The sequence below is a fragment of the Fusarium keratoplasticum genome, chromosome 7 (genome assembly GCF_025433545.1).
Source record: "Fusarium keratoplasticum isolate Fu6.1 chromosome 7, whole genome shotgun sequence".
Lineage (NCBI taxonomy): Eukaryota > Fungi > Ascomycota > Sordariomycetes > Hypocreales > Nectriaceae > Fusarium > Fusarium keratoplasticum.
Window position 1 is genome coordinate 1,076,301 of NC_070535.1, and position 17,074 is coordinate 1,093,374.

Genomic DNA, 17,074 nt, shown 5'->3' on the forward strand with positions numbered 1-17,074 from the left:
TCCAATGCCGAGAAGCCTCGTAGGGAGGCGGGTGCAAGGGACAATTGTATGCGCACTTCCTCGGGGACAACTTGTAGTTACGGTGCAGCATGGGAATCACTTCCAAGCCTACGTTCTTCCTTCGACATACTCTATAGAGAGGAAAGACTTCAAAGATAATGGTGGTCTACAACTCGAATATGAGAATGTGGAATCTGACGATGACGACGATATTACGGACCTTCACGACCTCGATCCAGTTCTTGTTGCTGTCCAGACAGCAAAGGCTTCGAAGAGGACTGTTCTAGTCATCTTGATTGCTAAGAGGCACGGCTCTAATGGCCGCATGCTCCTCTACAATCTGTCGCGTCTCAAGGCAAAATTCCCAGCTTCAAAAGTCGCCGAGTATCTCAATGTGGTCAGGTTGAAGCAAGATCAAGACCCTGTATGCCCTGTAACCAAAAAGGTAAAGGAGGAGGAGGATGACCGCAAAAAAGAGGAGGCATGGAAGATTAGAAATAATATGCCTTAGGAAGATAAGGCTATAAAGCCCCTTCAACCCTATCAGGCCCTTCAACTTTCATCAGTCTCTTAGGGTTTAGTCTCTTCAGTCTCTTAGGGTTTAGTCTCTTCAGTCTCTTTAGTCTCTTTAGTCTCTTTAGTCTCTTTAGTCTCTTTAGTCTCTTTAGTCTCTTTAGTCTCTTTCGTCTCTTTCGTCTCTTCAATCTCTTCAGTCTTTTAAGCCTCTTCAGTCTCTTTGGGGAACGATTGTAATGCTATAGTATTGAACACATATATAGGCGTGCAATATATGAAATAATTATATGAGCGTCAGAGCTTGCTGAAAGCTTAGCTGCTTGCATTAGTTCAGTGTCACAGTGGTAGAGTTTGCTAGATGCTATTGCCTCTACTGTAGTTATGTAAGCAAGGGGAATCGATCCCCTATAGCACCACAAGAGGCCGGCAGCATGGCCGTCCTCGGAACGGTTTTGGAGCCCCGGCTCCGGTGGCTGGAGCGGTGAGAAGGTGGATCAGTTGACCGGAGTTACATGTATGCATCGGCACCGAAACAGCCCGAAAGGGATTCCACGATTTAGCATGTCTATGTAACTAGCCTTCCTATCGCATCACTCAAGACCCTCGCGCCACTCGTTTGCTTTTTTCTCCTGTGCTCGATCTTTCGCTTCGCTTCCTTTTCTGTGGGCCACTGCATGCTCCTCTGCCGTCACCGCTCGAGGTCAGATCAACAACGACTGCGCCCTCAGGGATCACGAAGCCGCCCTCAGGGACAGCACGCTCCTTTGTAGCATATACTATCGTGCCCCTGCACGACGGACACAAGATACGTTTGCGATCGGGAAGCTCAGGGAGACACAAGTGAAGCCACTCCTTGACTTCCGTGATGCGTATGCCGTTGTCGTAACCCAGCGGCCTTATCCCGAGTGTACATGCGATGCAGAAAGAGTGACCGATGAGGTCAGAACCCCCATTCTCACAGGTAAAGTGAATTGTTGGCTTCTCCTCCAAGCATATAGGGCATAGGTCGTCGCAAAACTGCCTAAAGAGGCATTTGCCCCTGAGAGATTCGCTCAATGCGCAGCGGTGACAGCGAAGCTATTGTCATATATATCAGCACGACGAACTCGAGGATAGCGAGGGAAGCTCACAAAGGAGGATAGTTTGGTGCGGTATTTTGGCCCTGAATCAAGCGCACAACGACACTGACCGCACCTCGCGCCAGGTGGCGGCAGCTGCTCGTTAGCCACTGACGATGACATGTCTTTCGACGCCCGTTTCTGGAAGGGAAGAAGCAGAGGAGGAATAAGAAGAGGTGGCGGGGGAGATGAGGTGGGAGAGATGAGATAGAAGAGAAGGAGAAAGAGACGAGGGAGGAAGAGGGAGGACGATGGCATTATATACTTATTCCCGTCAAGCCGTCCGGGAGAGTCCCCTGCGCCTCATGGCGAAGTTCCATGGACTGCATTTCAGCCGACCTCATTGGGGGCCAGGAGGCATCCGAGGAGTTGCAGTCAGCTTTCTTTGCGCCAACAGGGTGCTCTTATCTCAACAACTGTTCTGCCGGTCCGGCAGGACTGGCTCATGGGATGGTGATGCCACGACTGCAGGTTCCAGACCAGGCATGGCGTGTCCATTGGCGCCGACAAGGCATCATCGGCCACTTTTCATGTGTTACTAACGACAGTTAGGAGTATAAAGGATAGCCCCCGACCCTCATCTTCCCAGAGCACAACTTCCCCTTTTCATCACACTCCTTCGGTGTTTCTATCCTCCCGTGGAAGGATTCGTTCATCTCCACACAGTCAACAATGACGTTCGAATTTCTTCCAAGTGCAGTGGCAAGTACACCATCTGCATCCATAGGGCTCTACTGACCTCTCTTAGCGGGCTCTTGTCCTGGAACTCGGCCCAAAACATGTCGTGAGACTGGAGCTTCCCCAAGACAAAGAGCTGCACCACGACAGATTGAGCGAGTTCGCCAATTCGAATCACGGACTTTTGGTGAGACACTTGATTGAAGCAGGCTACCTGATGGCTGACAAGGCATCCAGTTAAGCCGAACCATCCAACTTGCGCCTGAGTGTCGCGTGAACGTGCCAGAACGTCGTGATCGGGTTGAGATTCAAGTACTCCTAAAGAATTCGACAGACGACACCAAGAGACCATGGGAGACGGTCATGGGGGGCCCTTCTTCCAAGGTGTACCCGATCTGCCAACGCATTTACGATGGAGAGACAGCAGCGAGAGAGGCCATGGCCTGCTGCATCATGGGCGAGAAAACGAGTCTCTGGAGGGGCTGTAATCAGTGCGCAGAGCCTAGCTCTCTCTATCGGGCATGTTTTTCCTTGCGACCCAACAGCGCCTGCTCTAACTGCATCCTGCGAGGCCATCGAACCTCGTGTACGGAAGTAGATGTGGGACGTTTGAGGAGGCGAAGGAGGAGGGCAGTTCAGAAGAGGGGGAGGGAAGTGAGAAGGAGTGGGAAGGTAGATCCAATTGGAAGGGACAGTATGCTCATCCCCGAGGGCGCCGTCTTTGTCGACCTGACTGTAAGCGATGTGGAAGCATCTGAGTGATGAATAGGCCTAGGAACTGCAGTAACTGCAGGTAGATTACCAATATAACGTATTGTAAGCCTCTCGCCAACAGTGTCGATACAATCAGGATCAAATGAATCGAGTCAACCCTTGCCTTGAGCCAAGATGCGAGCCCTGGCTTTTCATTGCCCAAGGAAGGCCGCTCCACCCCCAAGAGCTGTTAGGCCCGAACTGGGGATTCACATCTACCCCTTTCTTAAGAGATGAGACATAGTTTTAGTAGCTTGTTCCTTCGGCAGGTAGAGTGCAAACACAGTAGGTATCAGTCCATCTGCGCCATGGGAGTTCACATCCATGCCGACTCGGATAAAACCATCGATCACGTCCACCAATCCGGATCATGCTGCAACGTGTAGGGGGTGGATGCCATGTTGAAGACTGCCGATGGCAAGCCAACAGTGACTTACACAGAAATCCCCGGGACAGCAGCACGTTTTTTTTATGCTCCAAGTTGAAGTTCAGAAACAAGGCGGGAAAAACAAGGTTGCCCAGTACCAGCCGATCTAGTTGTCTGTCTCCATTGGGCTTCTTCCACAGACCTGGTCTCATGGACGGCTGGAGGCCGTCGCTCCCGTCCGAGCCCCCATCTGCAGGTTAGCCGTCTCGAGTAGCGCCGGCAAGGCATCTTGTGGCTCTGTCGTGTCTTTTTACAGATCAAGCATGTAGCCCTGAGACTGGCCAGCCTGTCCGTTGGCCTTGATGCCTTCATCCGGACCCAATCGCTTCACCTTGATGTCGTATCAAGCAACGCCATGTGATCCAGGAGCCTCTTTCTTACGCAACCGACCCCGTTGGTAGTCTCAATGCCACTATCTCTACCCAATCACTTCATCCCTGGGCCATGTCAAGTGGCAGCGGCAAGGCATTTTGTGACCGGTCTCGTTTTCTTCCACCCGCATGATAGCCTGCTCACTGGCCGTTGGCTCAACGGTCTCATCCTTTGGACCGAGTTGTCGGCCCTGATGTGGTCTCGTTTAGACAAGCTTGACCTCCGAATGTCCCTCTTACAGTTTGTGTCGGCGTCCTGTGCCTCGTATGTCGATGCGTATTGGACCGGTGAACTGGTCTCAGATGATGGCCCCGCGGCCCCTACAGAGTCCCGGATCGGCCCCCTTTTTACAATTCGACGGGGAACTTGCTCGAAGCTACTCGGTGGCGGCGCATCCATCGGCAAGGCGTTCTATGGATGACCCCATGTGATTGATCTGCGGGACGTTGAATATATAAGGGGGTCTTCTGCCCCGTGAGTTCCACCCTTACTTCTCCCTACTTCTCCCTCGTCATTAACAACCCTCCATCTTCCACCACACTCAAGACGAACTCATCACTCACCACAATGTTTTCGATCCAACGCTTCCTCCCCTACGTGGGCCGTGGACAGGCCGAGTTCGTTGTCGACTCAATCCAGGCTTCCATTGACGATTACAAACGCTACAGCAACGTGGTCGAGAAAAAGACCCTTCCCTTCAGCCTCTTACCCCTCGAGGACTTCCAGTCCTTCGGAAGCAAGATACTCTACCTGCCTCAGCATGAGACACGTCTCAACGTCACTCCGATGCATGATGCTGCTGCCCGCGGGAAGCAAGACGTCGTCGCTTTTCTGCTGAAGCTGTTGAAGACTTGCAACGTCAACGACGAGCATCAAGACGCCTCCGCTCTCTCGCTCGCCCTATACAGTGAGAACTTTCACGTGGCTAAGCAGCTTATCAAGGGGGGAGCTCGACCAGGCTGCGGACTTCTCATCAACGGTCTTCACGCCGCGGCGAGACGTGGACTGAGGAATGAGATCGAGATCTTCGTCAAGTGCTATGGAGTCGATGTCGATGTCCAAGACAAAGACGGAGCGACGCCGGTCGTGCATGCTCTGCGGCTGCCAGAAGATCAGGCAAGGGAGACCATCCGTCTCCTGTTCGAGCTCGGAGCGATCCCAGACCTCAAGATCGGGAAATGGGCATGGACGTATTCTGACCTTGCCAGGGCTATGGGGAAGCGCACGCTCGCGGACGAGCTAGCAGACAGGGTGCTGGAGCCGGCAGATGAGGCGTCGGATGATGGTTCTATCTGCACGATGGCCATTTGAACGCGGACGGGGATGGATGGCCTCTCGTCCTCAAGACCGAGACTCTCCAAGGACAGCCCGAAGGAAGACAGGATCGTGGATTTGTCGAACGCTGGGTAGCAACAAGATAGGATGAATTATATATTTCTTATGGTACCGTATCCTGATATGTCTGGCTCAGAACGAGAGCATCGAGGTCACTGACAACCAAAACAGCCAACCAGTCCTGCGAGGGTAGGCTGCGCAGCCAGCCATGATGACGGTCCTGGGTCACGTACCAAACACATGTCAGCTCGAATACTTCGGCTTTACTGCCGATAGTGTGAGAGATACATTCTAGTTCTACACTTCAAGGTACTCGCCAGGTACGTTAGTTGGTGCAAGCACCACGCGAGGAGTTGAAGCCGCGCCTAAACTACCCAATAATAGGCCCATCCGATCCAGGCGTGTCTCGGACTTAGCCGCGCTTTTCCGCGACCTGACCATTATGTCACCAATCACGTGATCAGGCGCTTGGACGCGTCCGTGAAGCTGACGGGCGGCTTCTATGAGTATTATCCTTGGATTCTTCTTCCTGAGACCAGTCGCTGCACACCCGATATCCCCCACCCTTACCGATGACCGACCCCGAGGAGGTCCTCCGGCTCCGGCAGCAGCTAGAGGAGGCAAGGGCACGAGAGCAGGCCGAGCGACGCGAGAAAGAGGAGGCAAGGGCACGGGAGCAGGCCGAGCGACGCAAGAACCAGAAGACAACACTGGAAGAATATCTGTACAACTGCCACTTCTGCCTCTACAAGCAACTTGGGCTCGCCGACAAATCCAAGTCATCAACGGGATTTACGAAGGTCGAGGGTAAATACTATCCCAAGTGGCTTCGTCCCTGGACCAGCTTCACGAATACCCAGCGGCAACATCATTTTGACGCAATCAGGACGGTCTGTGGGAACAGGCGGCTCTTCCATCAAGAAAGTACAACCAAAGATCTGGGGGCCACAATTCACCGCAAACGGGCAGGCAACGAGAATGCCGTCGATCACTTCGAGAAGCTTGCCGTGGAAGATCCTGTCTGGGAAATTCTGCGACCGCTCTGGGAGGAGGAGGAGATACGCAAGGAATACCAGTGCACAGAGCTACGATTTAGCAACAACATCCGGGATTTCACCCAACAAAGCGATGGCGATCCGGCCAGGGAGGAGGAGCCAAGCGAAGGAAGACACGAGCGACGGCGCCAGACCGGGCCGAACAAAAGAGTGGCGTCTGAGCAGAGAGTTAAACCCCCACCGACGAAACCTGATGGAGCTGGCGTCCGTACACGCCTGGGCGGAGACGAGAGCCTCGCGTTTGTCTACGACTACAAGGCAGCTCACAAAGTTGCGTCGGAGTATCTGAAGCCGGCAGTCGCGAATGAGAAGCTGTTTATGGAGGTCATAGGGCGGGCCAACAGCAGTAGATCGCGGAGCGGTGCCGAGCTACGGGAGCAGGAGAAGGCGGAAGAGCAGATTGCCATGGCGCTGACACAGGTCTTCGACTACATGGTGCGATATGGGGTTGCATATGGCTACATTCCTGCTGGCAAATCCCTGGTGTTCCTTCACATCGACCGATCCGACCCGCAGACGCTATATTGTCATCCGTGCGTCCCGGACGAGGACGTGGGCGAATCATCAGACGGCGATTGGACCGACGACAAGGCGCTCTATACGGCAGTGGCTCAGCTAGCTAGCTTCTGCTTGTTAAGCCTCCGATCCAAAGCTCCCAGGGGAGCTTCACTCGATGCCGCGTCGCAGAAGGCTAAGGCAACGCTGAAAAAATGGAGTGAGCCATACGACGGTGCGGCACGTCTTGTAGGGGCAGAGGATACGGACTCGCCCTCGGTGTCGTCATCACAAGCAACGGACGACTCTGAGTTCATGTCTCGCGCGGTTCCAGCCGGCCGACAGGTCGCATTGCGGTCAAGGTCACCCTGCAGGGCCGCGGTGGGCTTTCGTAAGGAGGACGAAGACGATGACGGGCCAGACGGTGATCTGTCCCGACCTCGAGCAGGGACAGACGCCAACAAACGGAAAAATCGCCCTTGGAGCAGCAGCTCCGAAAACTGGGGGGGAGACGAGGAGGAAGAGGAAGCCGAGATGTCCGAGTCGGCACCTACGAGGCAATACTGCACGCAGGCCTGCCTGCTGGGTCTCAAAAGAGGTCAAAATCTCGACGACAATTGCCCCAACGTGCTCGCCCATCGTACCGCCGAAGGTGGCAGCCGGCACGCCATCGACGCCAATGAGTTTACCCGCCTAGTGAATGAGCAGCTCCGTCAGAATCCGTATCGAAATTGCGAGGCGCTGGACGGCTGGGGCAAGATAGGGGCGACGGGCGTGCTCTTCAAGCTGGAGCTGGCGCCGTACGGGTACACCTTTGTTGGCAAGGGAAGTCTACCTGGCCACTCCGGCCTCTTGGAGCACGAGAGCCGTATCTACACGCGGCTCGACAAGCTCCAAGGCGAGGTAGTACCAGTGCACTTTGGACTCGTGCGGCTCGACTGGGGTTACATTCTCCCTGGCGGGGCTAGGATCTTTCTTATGATGCTGATGTCGTGGGGTGGGGAGACGGTTGACACGGTCACCGCGAGTGCTGGCGCTGCAGACCTGCTGGCGGAAGTGCGGCGTTCCTCACAGGACCTCTGGGACGAGGGCGTCGACCACGGCGACGAGCGCAACGCTAACCGGCTCTGGAACGACGAGCTCGGACGCGTCATGCTGATCGACTTCGACCACGCCGCCCTTCTTCCACGCCCCAGACACAAACAGCTTTCCAGGGTGTCCGGGAGAAAGAGGAAACGGCAAGGAGATCATGGGAACTACAACCGGAAACGGGGTCGCCTACAGTTGGTTCAGTAGACATTGCTGTATTTTTATTCTCCTTTCTTTGCACTGGCTCCTGAGACTAGACCCAAACCATCAAATAGAATTCTTTCAATGTGAGCCTAAGAAGCATTGGCTAAGATTTACCCAGCCACATCCAGGCCAAATAGCTAGACGACCTAAGCGTCAAGACGGTCGTTCTCTGACTTATCCCAGCAAAGACAGGTCATCATCTCTTCCTTGGTCTGTTCCCTAGAGCCTGCTTGCGATATACAACGCTTGGTCATTTGCTTCCAGTTGAGACACCAGTCGTAGTTTCAATCAACGATCACACCACTGGAGGATGGTCATTCATTGCAGCATAATACATCGATGTTACCCCATTTAAGCCCCTTGCGTTAATTTCTGCGCCGTCTCGTAGGAGATTCTGTACGACTAGAGCGTCAGGTAGCTCCGCACGGAGCCCATATGCCCCAGGCCACACACGATTCATCGACGGAGGGCTTCGTTTAAGCCGCCTCAGCAAGATGTACCGTCACACGCGCTCGTGTCCGTGTGGCTATATGGCGCACTAGAAGAATCTGTCGCACTAAGCGTGCTAAAAGGATCAAGGGTCAGGTAAACGATAATGGGCAGCAGCAGTGTGTTGATTGATTGTTGTCTGAAGTTGTCTCTTGTGCGGGGTGTTCCGTCCCGCAGAGTTACTTAAAGCATACGGCTTCATGAGGCCGTGAAGATCATGCCTACCCTGCGACAGAATCCAACGAAGTGGGCCTAGGTCAAGGTTAGCGTAAGCCATTCTGCCAGAATGATTGCCCCTATGCTAGATTAGGTTTGGACGGGATCGGACAGAATGGGAGAAAAATGGGCTCACCTGTGAGGTCGGGGAAAAGGCGAGCGCTGGTACCGAGGTGTTGAGAAGAAGAGGACTGAGAATATGGAAGCTACTCGTCCGCAATTTAAAGCCGAGCTCTTTTAGAAGTATATGGGTGTCACCGATCGTGACGCTATGTAACTGCATATGTCAATAGCAGAATGGGACTAACACTAAGACAAACTAATCGACTTGAATTATTGATCAATATTTCCAACGTTCAAAATGATCATTACTCCAGCAGTTTCCAGTAGGCTCACTAGCTAGATATTCTAGGATATGTAAACGAGGCATAGAAGCGGGGGTGGGGTGGAGTGAAGGTCAAGACAACGGAGTCGACGAAGGTTGAGCAGCATCGACTTGCAGCAGTCGCACGACGGACTCATTCCCGTTCTCGACGGCCCACGACAGCGGCGTCCGGCCCCGCTTGTCTGCCGTCTCGGTGTGGGCTCCCCCGCCGAGGAGCAGCCGCACGATGGACTCATGCCCGGCCCTAGCGGCCTGCGAAAGCGGCGTCCGTCTGTTCTTGTCCGGTGCATCGATGGCGGCGCCCTTCTCTAGGAGCAGTCGCACGACGGCCTCATGCCCGGCCCAAGCGGCCTGCAAAAGCGGTGTCCGTCCTTCCTTATCCAGTGCATCAATGGCGGCGTCATTCTCCAGGAGTAGCCGCACGACGGCCTCATTCCCGGCCCAAGCGGCCTGCGAAAGCGGCGTCCGTCTGTTCTTGTCCGGTGCATCGATGGCGGCGCCCTTCTCTAGGAGCAGTCGCACGACGGCCTCATGCCCGGCCCAAGCGGCCTGCGAAAGCGGTGTCCGTCCTTCCTTATCCGGTGCATCGATAGCGGCGTCTTTCTCCAGGAGCAGCCTCACGACGGCCTCATGCCCGGCCCAAGCGGCCCGCGAAAGCGGCGTCCGTCCTTCCTTTTCCGGTGCATCGATGGCGGCGCCCTTCTCCAGGAGTAGCCGCACGACGGCCTCATTCCCGGCCCAAGCGGCCTGCGAAAGCGGCGTCCGTCTGTTCTTGTCTGGTGTATTAATGGCGGCGTCTTTCTCCAGGAGTAGCCGCACGACGGCCTCATTCCCGGCCCAAGCGGCCTGCAAAAGCGGCGTCCGTCGTTCCTTATCCGGTGCATCGATAGCGGCGTCTTTCTCCAGGAGCAGCCTCACGACGGCCTCATGCCCGGCCCCAGCGGCCTGCGAAAGCGGCGTCCGTCTGTTCTTGTCCGGTGCATCGATGGCGGCGTCTTTCTCTAGGAGCAGCCTCACGACGGCCTCATTCCCGGCCCCAGCGGCCTGCGAAAGCGGCGTCCGTCCCTCTTTGTCTGGTGCATCGATAGCGGCGCCCTTCTCTAGGAGCAGCCTCACGACGGCCTCATGCCCGTTCTCGGCGGCCCACGATAGCGGCGTCCGGCCCCGCTTGTCCGCCGTCTCGGTGTGGGCTCCCCCGCCGAGGAGCAGTCGCACGACGGCCTCATTCCCGGCCCCAGCGGCCTGCGAAAGCGGCGTCCGTCCTTCCTTATCCGGTGCATCGATGGCGGCGCCCTTCTCTAGGAGTAGCCGCACGACGGCCTCATGCCCTTTCCATGCGGCTTGCAAAAGCGGCGTCCGTCCCTCTTTGTCTGACTCCTTGACGTCGGCGCCCTTCTCTAGGAGCAGCCTCACGACGGACTCATGCCCTCTCCATGTGGCCTGCGAAAGCGGCATCTGTCCTTCCTTGTCCGGTGCATCGATAGCGGCGTCTTTCTCCAGGAGCAGTCGCACGACGGCCTCATTCCCGGCCCCAGTGGCCTGCAAAAGCGGTGTCCGTCCTTCCTTGTCCGGTGCATCGATAGCGGCGTCTTTCTCCAGGAGTAGCCGCACGACGGCCTCATGCCCGGCCCCAGTGGCCTGCAAAAGCGGTGTCCGTCCTTCCTTATCCGGTGCATCGATAGCGGCGTCTTTCTCCAGGAGTAGCCGCACGACGGCCTCATGCCCGGCCCAAGCGGCCTGCAAAAGCGGTGTCCGTCCTTCCTTATCCAGTGCATCAATGGCGGCGTCATTCTCCAGGAGTAGCCGCACGACGGCCTCATTCCCGGCCCAAGCGGCCTGCGAAAGCGGCGTCCGTCCTTCCTTATCCGGTATATCAATGGCGGCGTCTTTCTCCAGGAGTAGCCGCACGACGGCCTCATTCCCGGCCCAAGCGGCCTGCGAAAGCGGCGTCCGTCTGTTCTTATCCGGTGCATCGATGGCGGCGCCCTTCTCTAGGAGCAGTCGCACGACGGCCTCATGCCCGGCCCAAGCGGCCTGCGAAAGCGGCGTCCGTCTGTTCTTGTCTGGTGTATTAATGGCGGCGTCTTTCTCCAGGAGTAGCCGCACGACGGCCTCATGCCCGGCCCAAGCGGCCTGCGAAAGCGGCGTCCGTCCTTCCTTGTCCGGTGCATCGATGGCGGCGCCCTTCTCTAGGAGTAGCCGCACGACGGCCTCATTCCCGGCCCAAGCGGCCTGCGAAAGCGGCGTCCGTCCTTCCTTATCCGGTACATCGATGGCGGCGCCCTTCTCTAGGAGCAGCCTCACGACGGCCTCATGCCCGTTCTCGGCGGCCCACGATAGCGGCGTCCGGCCCCGCTTGTCCGCCGTCTCGGTATGGGCTCCCCCGCCGAGGAGCAGCCGCACGACGGCCTCATTCCCGGCCCAAGCGGCCTGCGAAAGCGGCGTCCGTCGTTCCTTGTCCGGTGCATCGATGGCGGCGCCCTTCTCTAGGAGCAGCCGCACGATGGACTCATGCCCTTTCCATGCGGCCTGCAAAAGCGGCGTCCGTCCTTCCTTGTCCGGTGCATCGATAGCGCCGCCCTTCTCCAGGAGCAGCCGCACAACAGCCTCATTCCCGGCCCAAGCGGCCTGTAAAAGCGGCGTCCGTCTGTCCTTGTCTGGCTCCTTGACGTCGGCGCCCTGGTCGACGAGCAGCTGCACAACGGCCTCATGCCCTCCCCAAGTGGCCCACCATAGTGCCGTCCGGCCCTCCTTGTCTGGCTCCTTGACGGCGGCGCCATGGTTGATGAGCAGCCGCACGACAGTCTCGTACCCGCCCAAGGCAGCCTGCGACAGCGGCGTCTGGCCATCGGTATTTTTGCAGTCGATATCAATGCCAGCTCGCTCTGTTCTCTGCAAAATAGCCCGTAATAACCCCGTCACTCCATATCTCGATAAGACGTGTACCAGACTGGTCCCTTCTGGCGGACAGTCACCAGAATATTTCTCCAATATCCTGTAAATACGCACCCATCGTTCCATAAGAATGTTAGGCCCTGTGACATGTTCCAGAAGATCCTCTTGAGAGATACTTCTAGCATCACTTTGCTTCGTGTGCGCCACCCACGAGGTCGTGGCGTAATGCAGGAAAGGAAACTCAGATGTCAAGTGGTAACGCTCCTGACTTACCGACCGACCGATCTCCTCCATCGCCAAGTAGCGTATACAGGTCCTGGAAAGCCGATGGTGTGCGATTCCGACTACAGAGTCGGTTTTGGCCGACTCGTCCAGAGCCGATAGGCCCTTCTCGACGAAAAAGTCCTTGACGGACTGGTGGATGAACTGGATAACCTTCGCATCCGATGTGACCTCGGCAAGACCGCAGCTCAGCGTCTGGACTCGCCTCTTCATCCCGTCGTCGTCGGATGGGTAGTCCCCTGCGCTCTGGCATTCGCGCAATGACCGGTATAGGCAATCGGCGTCGATAAGCATAGCCCATCGCAATTCATCCAGTGACAAAGGCCGCGTGGCAAAGCAGATCCACTGGATGAGTTTCAGCGAGTCCGGACTCATGCTTTGGATGAGTTCGCGGTATAAGGCATCGAGCTCTTGGGGGACCGAAAGGATGACGGCCTCAATTTGCTTCAATCCTGCACCCTCTAGCTCAAGATCCAGAACTCTCTTCACCACAAGCATCGCCCATAAGAAAACGCCGTCGGCGCGTTCCGTGATCAAATCCGGAATCGTGGATATTCGTTCACGGAACGAAGAAAGCTCGTGTTGCACGAACGTCGCGATATCCTTCCGGCTCTCATCCTCTAAGCATACTTCGAATACGCCACCTAGGTCCAGAATAGGGTAATGACGACAAGTGAAGCAGATGCGAAACTCTTTTAAGTCATTGGACGGGAGCCCCTGGAGCAAGGACTTGAAGATCTTGACTAGCTTCACCGCGTTCTCTTTGCCACATTCGTCTAACGCGTCGACGAATAACCAGACTGAATGAGTCTCTAAGACTTTTAGAAGCGATGATTCGAGGAGTCGTGGCAGCTCGCTCGGATGCCACTGCCACTCTTCGCCCGGCTTGCCAACAGTTTCGCACCGTTGTTGGAAAGTGGCCACAAGGTTTTTGTCTTCCAGTGCCTCAGAGGCCTGGCGGAGGAGTTGGTGAAGGAGCGACCGGAAGAGGCCTAACGGCGTCTTTTGGAGTTCAGTGCCATGACCGTGGAAGAAGAATGAGAGGATCAAGGCACCCTCTCCGGTGTTGGGTATTGCTACGACATGGTTTAGAATATATCGCAGCAACGTCGATTTCCCAGAACCAGGCTTCCCTTTGATCCAAAGCAGGCCTCGATCACAAGAGGCCCATCTCGTGTACGTTTTGTGTCGACGCAACCACTCGCACGTTCCCTTAGCAGCAGCATCGATATCATAGGACCGACTATTCATTTCTGGAAAAGCCAGCGATCGTAAGCATTCTTGTAACGGCTCGAATTGTTCCTTTGTGCCTGGACGATATAGTGAGTTTGAGAATCTGCATACTGTCGAAAACGCCCGTTCTTACCAAAATACATAGGCTTGTTAGGGTTCTGAGTCATCCCTTGTTGCTGCTGCTGCTGTTCCGAGGCAGTGTTCATCATTTTCTGGGCCAACTCAGCAACTTTGCTCTTGTCCCGAGGCGATAGTCGGGCCATGTCCATGACGTGCCCAGCGCCGCTGGGCGAAATTTTGACCAACGTGTCGATATGCGCTGCGACGACTTCTTGAAGCTCGAAATTTCCACTTCTAATGGCGGCTAAGACGTCTTCGATCGCATGCTGGCGGGGATCGCCCAGATAGGTATCAAACACTACAGTCGTGTCAACCTTCAGGATGTCATTGATACAGCCATCCACATCGGCTAGGCCTAGGTGGAAATATAGCCTTCTCTCAGTCTCCAATAGCTTCTTGGTAATGGCTGCTCTGACGGTATCAGGCATCGTAGACGCTCCAGATGTAGACGATAATTGCGCTCGGATGTCTTCCGCATCCTTGGCGCCTTGCTCAACAGCCTGTCGACCCCGGTTAATTAGCAGAAGCGTATCAGAGTGGGAAATAGTGGTCGAATGAAAGAGGGACTGTTCGAGAAGATAATTACCCACCGAGACAAAACGACTTTTCTGGACTTTGTCCTCAGGATCTAGGTTACTAAAGATGGCTTGCCGAACTTTCGAGAAAGCTTCTGCATGATTCAGGCATTCCTGAACACTCGACTTGTTATCGTTTCCCTCCATCTCGCTGCTCAAGAGCACCCTCCTGCAAAGTTCGACGATCATGAAGAGACACGCAACATATGCTGGAACACACTTAGGGTCCATTCCACTCCAAATAATATCGTTTCCCCGACGGCAGTCGTCTGGGAACGATCTTTCCCGCTCTTCATCGGAGATGTTAGGCTCAATAACTCGATAACCGTCGAGCCAGCTGAAGTTCCAGTTAATTTGCTCGTCGGATTTCATGCGAAGGTCTTGGAGATTTTTGGCGATGCATTTCTTCATTTCGACTTTCTCCTTGTCCGGAATGGGGAACCTGTCTATTTCGTCGCATTTACCTGAGGGAAGCCTTGGCGACTCATCTTCGGAGCTTACTTCTGGCAGATCTTCGAGTTCGAACCAGTCACTGTCTGAACTTCGACCTGATGGTACATCGGAATCCCGTTGGCCATCATCAATAAGACGGGTTGAAAAATTGAGAGCTAGTGCTCTAAGATGCTCGGCAATGCAGTTTTCGACTCCGTGGTCATCCGTTGCTCGGGTCGAGCGCCAGGTTGACGGTTTTGGCGATGAATTCTCCGCTGAGCGCTTTCTATCTTCACCATCCGATGCTTCCAGAGTAGCAAACCCAACTTTAGGCTTACGCTGAGATTTAGAAGCGTCCTTGGTTGCCCAGGCCCCTGAGCCTTGAGTTCCAGCTCTGGTATTCCCCTTCGTGACCTCTGATTGATGCTCAGGTTGTGGGATAGCCCGTGGTTGGTGAAGAGTTCCACAAATTGGGCAATATTCTGACGACCGAGGCTGAGGCACCATACTACTACTGACCAAGTGTTGCCATTCCCTGTTTTCAGTGTGAGGGTGTGACTGCTGAAGATGCTCGATGAAACTCGCTTCCGTCTCTTCTTTTGAGATGAAAACCGCGGCAGAGGCCGAATGACATAGCGAGCAGTTCCACCTCAATGGATTGTGCAGGTACCGAATCCAAAGAGGCGTGTGAACCTTGTGCATATGGTTGATCCAATGTCTGCGGCGCTCGAAGAACTGGATATTCGACATGCAGTCCCCGAATATGCAGACATAAGGCTTGATATCCTTGGTAGCGTGGATTCTGTTGGAGTCAGCGTGAATCCAATTCCTCACCGTTGATCTCTGCTGGGTAGGGACTCACATCCAGTTGGCGCCCTTCAACTCTTCTGCAGGCAACACCTGCTTGCATATTGGACAGGTGCCTTCTTTCTGCCCGTCAGGAATCTTGGGTGCCCTAGGATATGACGCCACGCCAGTCTCAGAGACGGGGGAAGCGGATTTCCCGTGAGCACTGGTACTGCCAGAGTCGGTCCTAGCAATACCTGTATTGAAACCATCCACATCAATCGACAACACTGTCGGCTGTTTCTCAGATTGTGCCTCATCGCCTCGTTCGGCGGTCTGGTTTGCCTCACCGGATGCCAATTTATTCGACTGAGAGAGGTTGAACTGTCTCGGAATAGTATCGCCCTCTGCTGGATTGGAAACTTGCGGTGTTGGCGTTTCCATAGCTGGCGCTGCTAATCCCCTGTTCTCTCTGTCTCTTCTGTCGCGCTCATACAATATCCTAAAGTGTCTGACAATAGAAGTCTTCACGAGAGCAAGAAACAAGCCATCCGGACGTGGCGCCAAAAGTTTGTCCTTGGTAGGGATGAGGTCTTCTGATATTTCCAGAGGCATATTCTCCGGTCTATCCTTCGGTCCTAGTCCACGGTATCGCGAGAGGATGACCATGGAAAATGTCCTGGAGAGCTTTTGGAAGTCGTCATGCTTCTCTGCGAAGACGATGGTTCTCTTGATCAAGCTGCCTTGCGTCGCTTGAAGGATGACGGCGGCGACCTTCTCCAAGCGTTTTAAAGACCCATCGATGCCGAACAGAGGGACTTCAAGAAGTGGTTGATCAGAGGGCTTTATTTGACCTGGAGAGACAAATTTGAGTGCTATACACAGGTCGAGGTCAGCCGAGACTAGGGCAAGAGGCTGCGGTTACAACGAGTTGCATACCGAGAGATAGGTTCTCGTTCAAAACGTTCAGAAGAAGCATGACCATTTGCCGGATCTGGCCATATCTCTCTGCACGCAGCTGCGTATCTAGGCTGGCACCCTGGCTGAACACCTTCAAGTTGTTCGTCCAAGCCCGAAACCGGCGCTCTGCCGCTTCGAGCTCAGCGAAGGCGTCTGGGTTTTGCGAGCGACATGACTGAAATAGATTCAAACATGTCTGTGAAGCATTCGAGATGCTGTGCGAGGGCTTTTTCGAACCCGAGTCCATGTTTGGACGGACAAGGGGTGATTGGCCGGGTCGACGTCTCGCTGATAGCCTCAGTTGATGCGAGATTTTGGCCTTCAGCCCTGTACTGCTTAACGGTCGGCTGCGTCAGGTTCAAGTTCAGGTTCAATTCCTACTCGGTTTTATCCGCCATTCCACAGCAGCCATGCCCGGTAAGCGGGGTTTGGCTGACAGCCGAAGCGCCCCGAATATTTATCCGTGGCGCCCCCACTTCGCTAACGCCATCTGGCGCTTGGCCTGCTGCCCCCGCTTTGTACTCCCAAACCTCCTCTCTCGTCACGTCTCCTTGTCGTAAGGTTATCGTTACCGTGCAAAGATCCCGATTGTGTATTTGCTCTGCTTGCCGGGCCGAATCGAGCATCCTTTGCAGTTGGGTTAGTACGCTTCGCCTGTT

General features: G+C 55.0%; 2 protein-coding genes across 2 annotated transcripts; one reads left to right on the top strand and one right to left on the bottom strand.

The window, feature by feature from the left end:
• Positions 1–5,771: 5,771 nt before the first annotated feature.
• On the top strand, positions 5,772–8,045 carry NCS57_00950400 (uncharacterized protein; the record flags this gene model as incomplete). The annotated part of the gene is made up of 1 exon (XM_053059276.1): positions 5,772–8,045. One exon carries the CDS (start codon positions 5,772–5,774, stop codon positions 8,043–8,045), a length of 2,274 nt encoding a protein of 757 aa, XP_052911347.1.
• Positions 8,046–9,204: 1,159 nt separating this feature from the next.
• NCS57_00950500 (uncharacterized protein) lies at positions 9,205–16,662 on the bottom strand (the record flags this gene model as incomplete). The annotated part of the gene is made up of 6 exons (XM_053059277.1): positions 9,205–12,024; positions 12,301–13,385; positions 13,676–14,162; positions 14,253–15,471; positions 15,532–16,330; positions 16,395–16,662. The coding sequence occupies 6 exons, from the start codon at positions 16,660–16,662 to the stop codon at positions 9,205–9,207; spliced, it is 6,678 nt and encodes a 2,225-aa protein (XP_052911348.1).
• Positions 16,663–17,074: the final 412 nt, after the last annotated feature.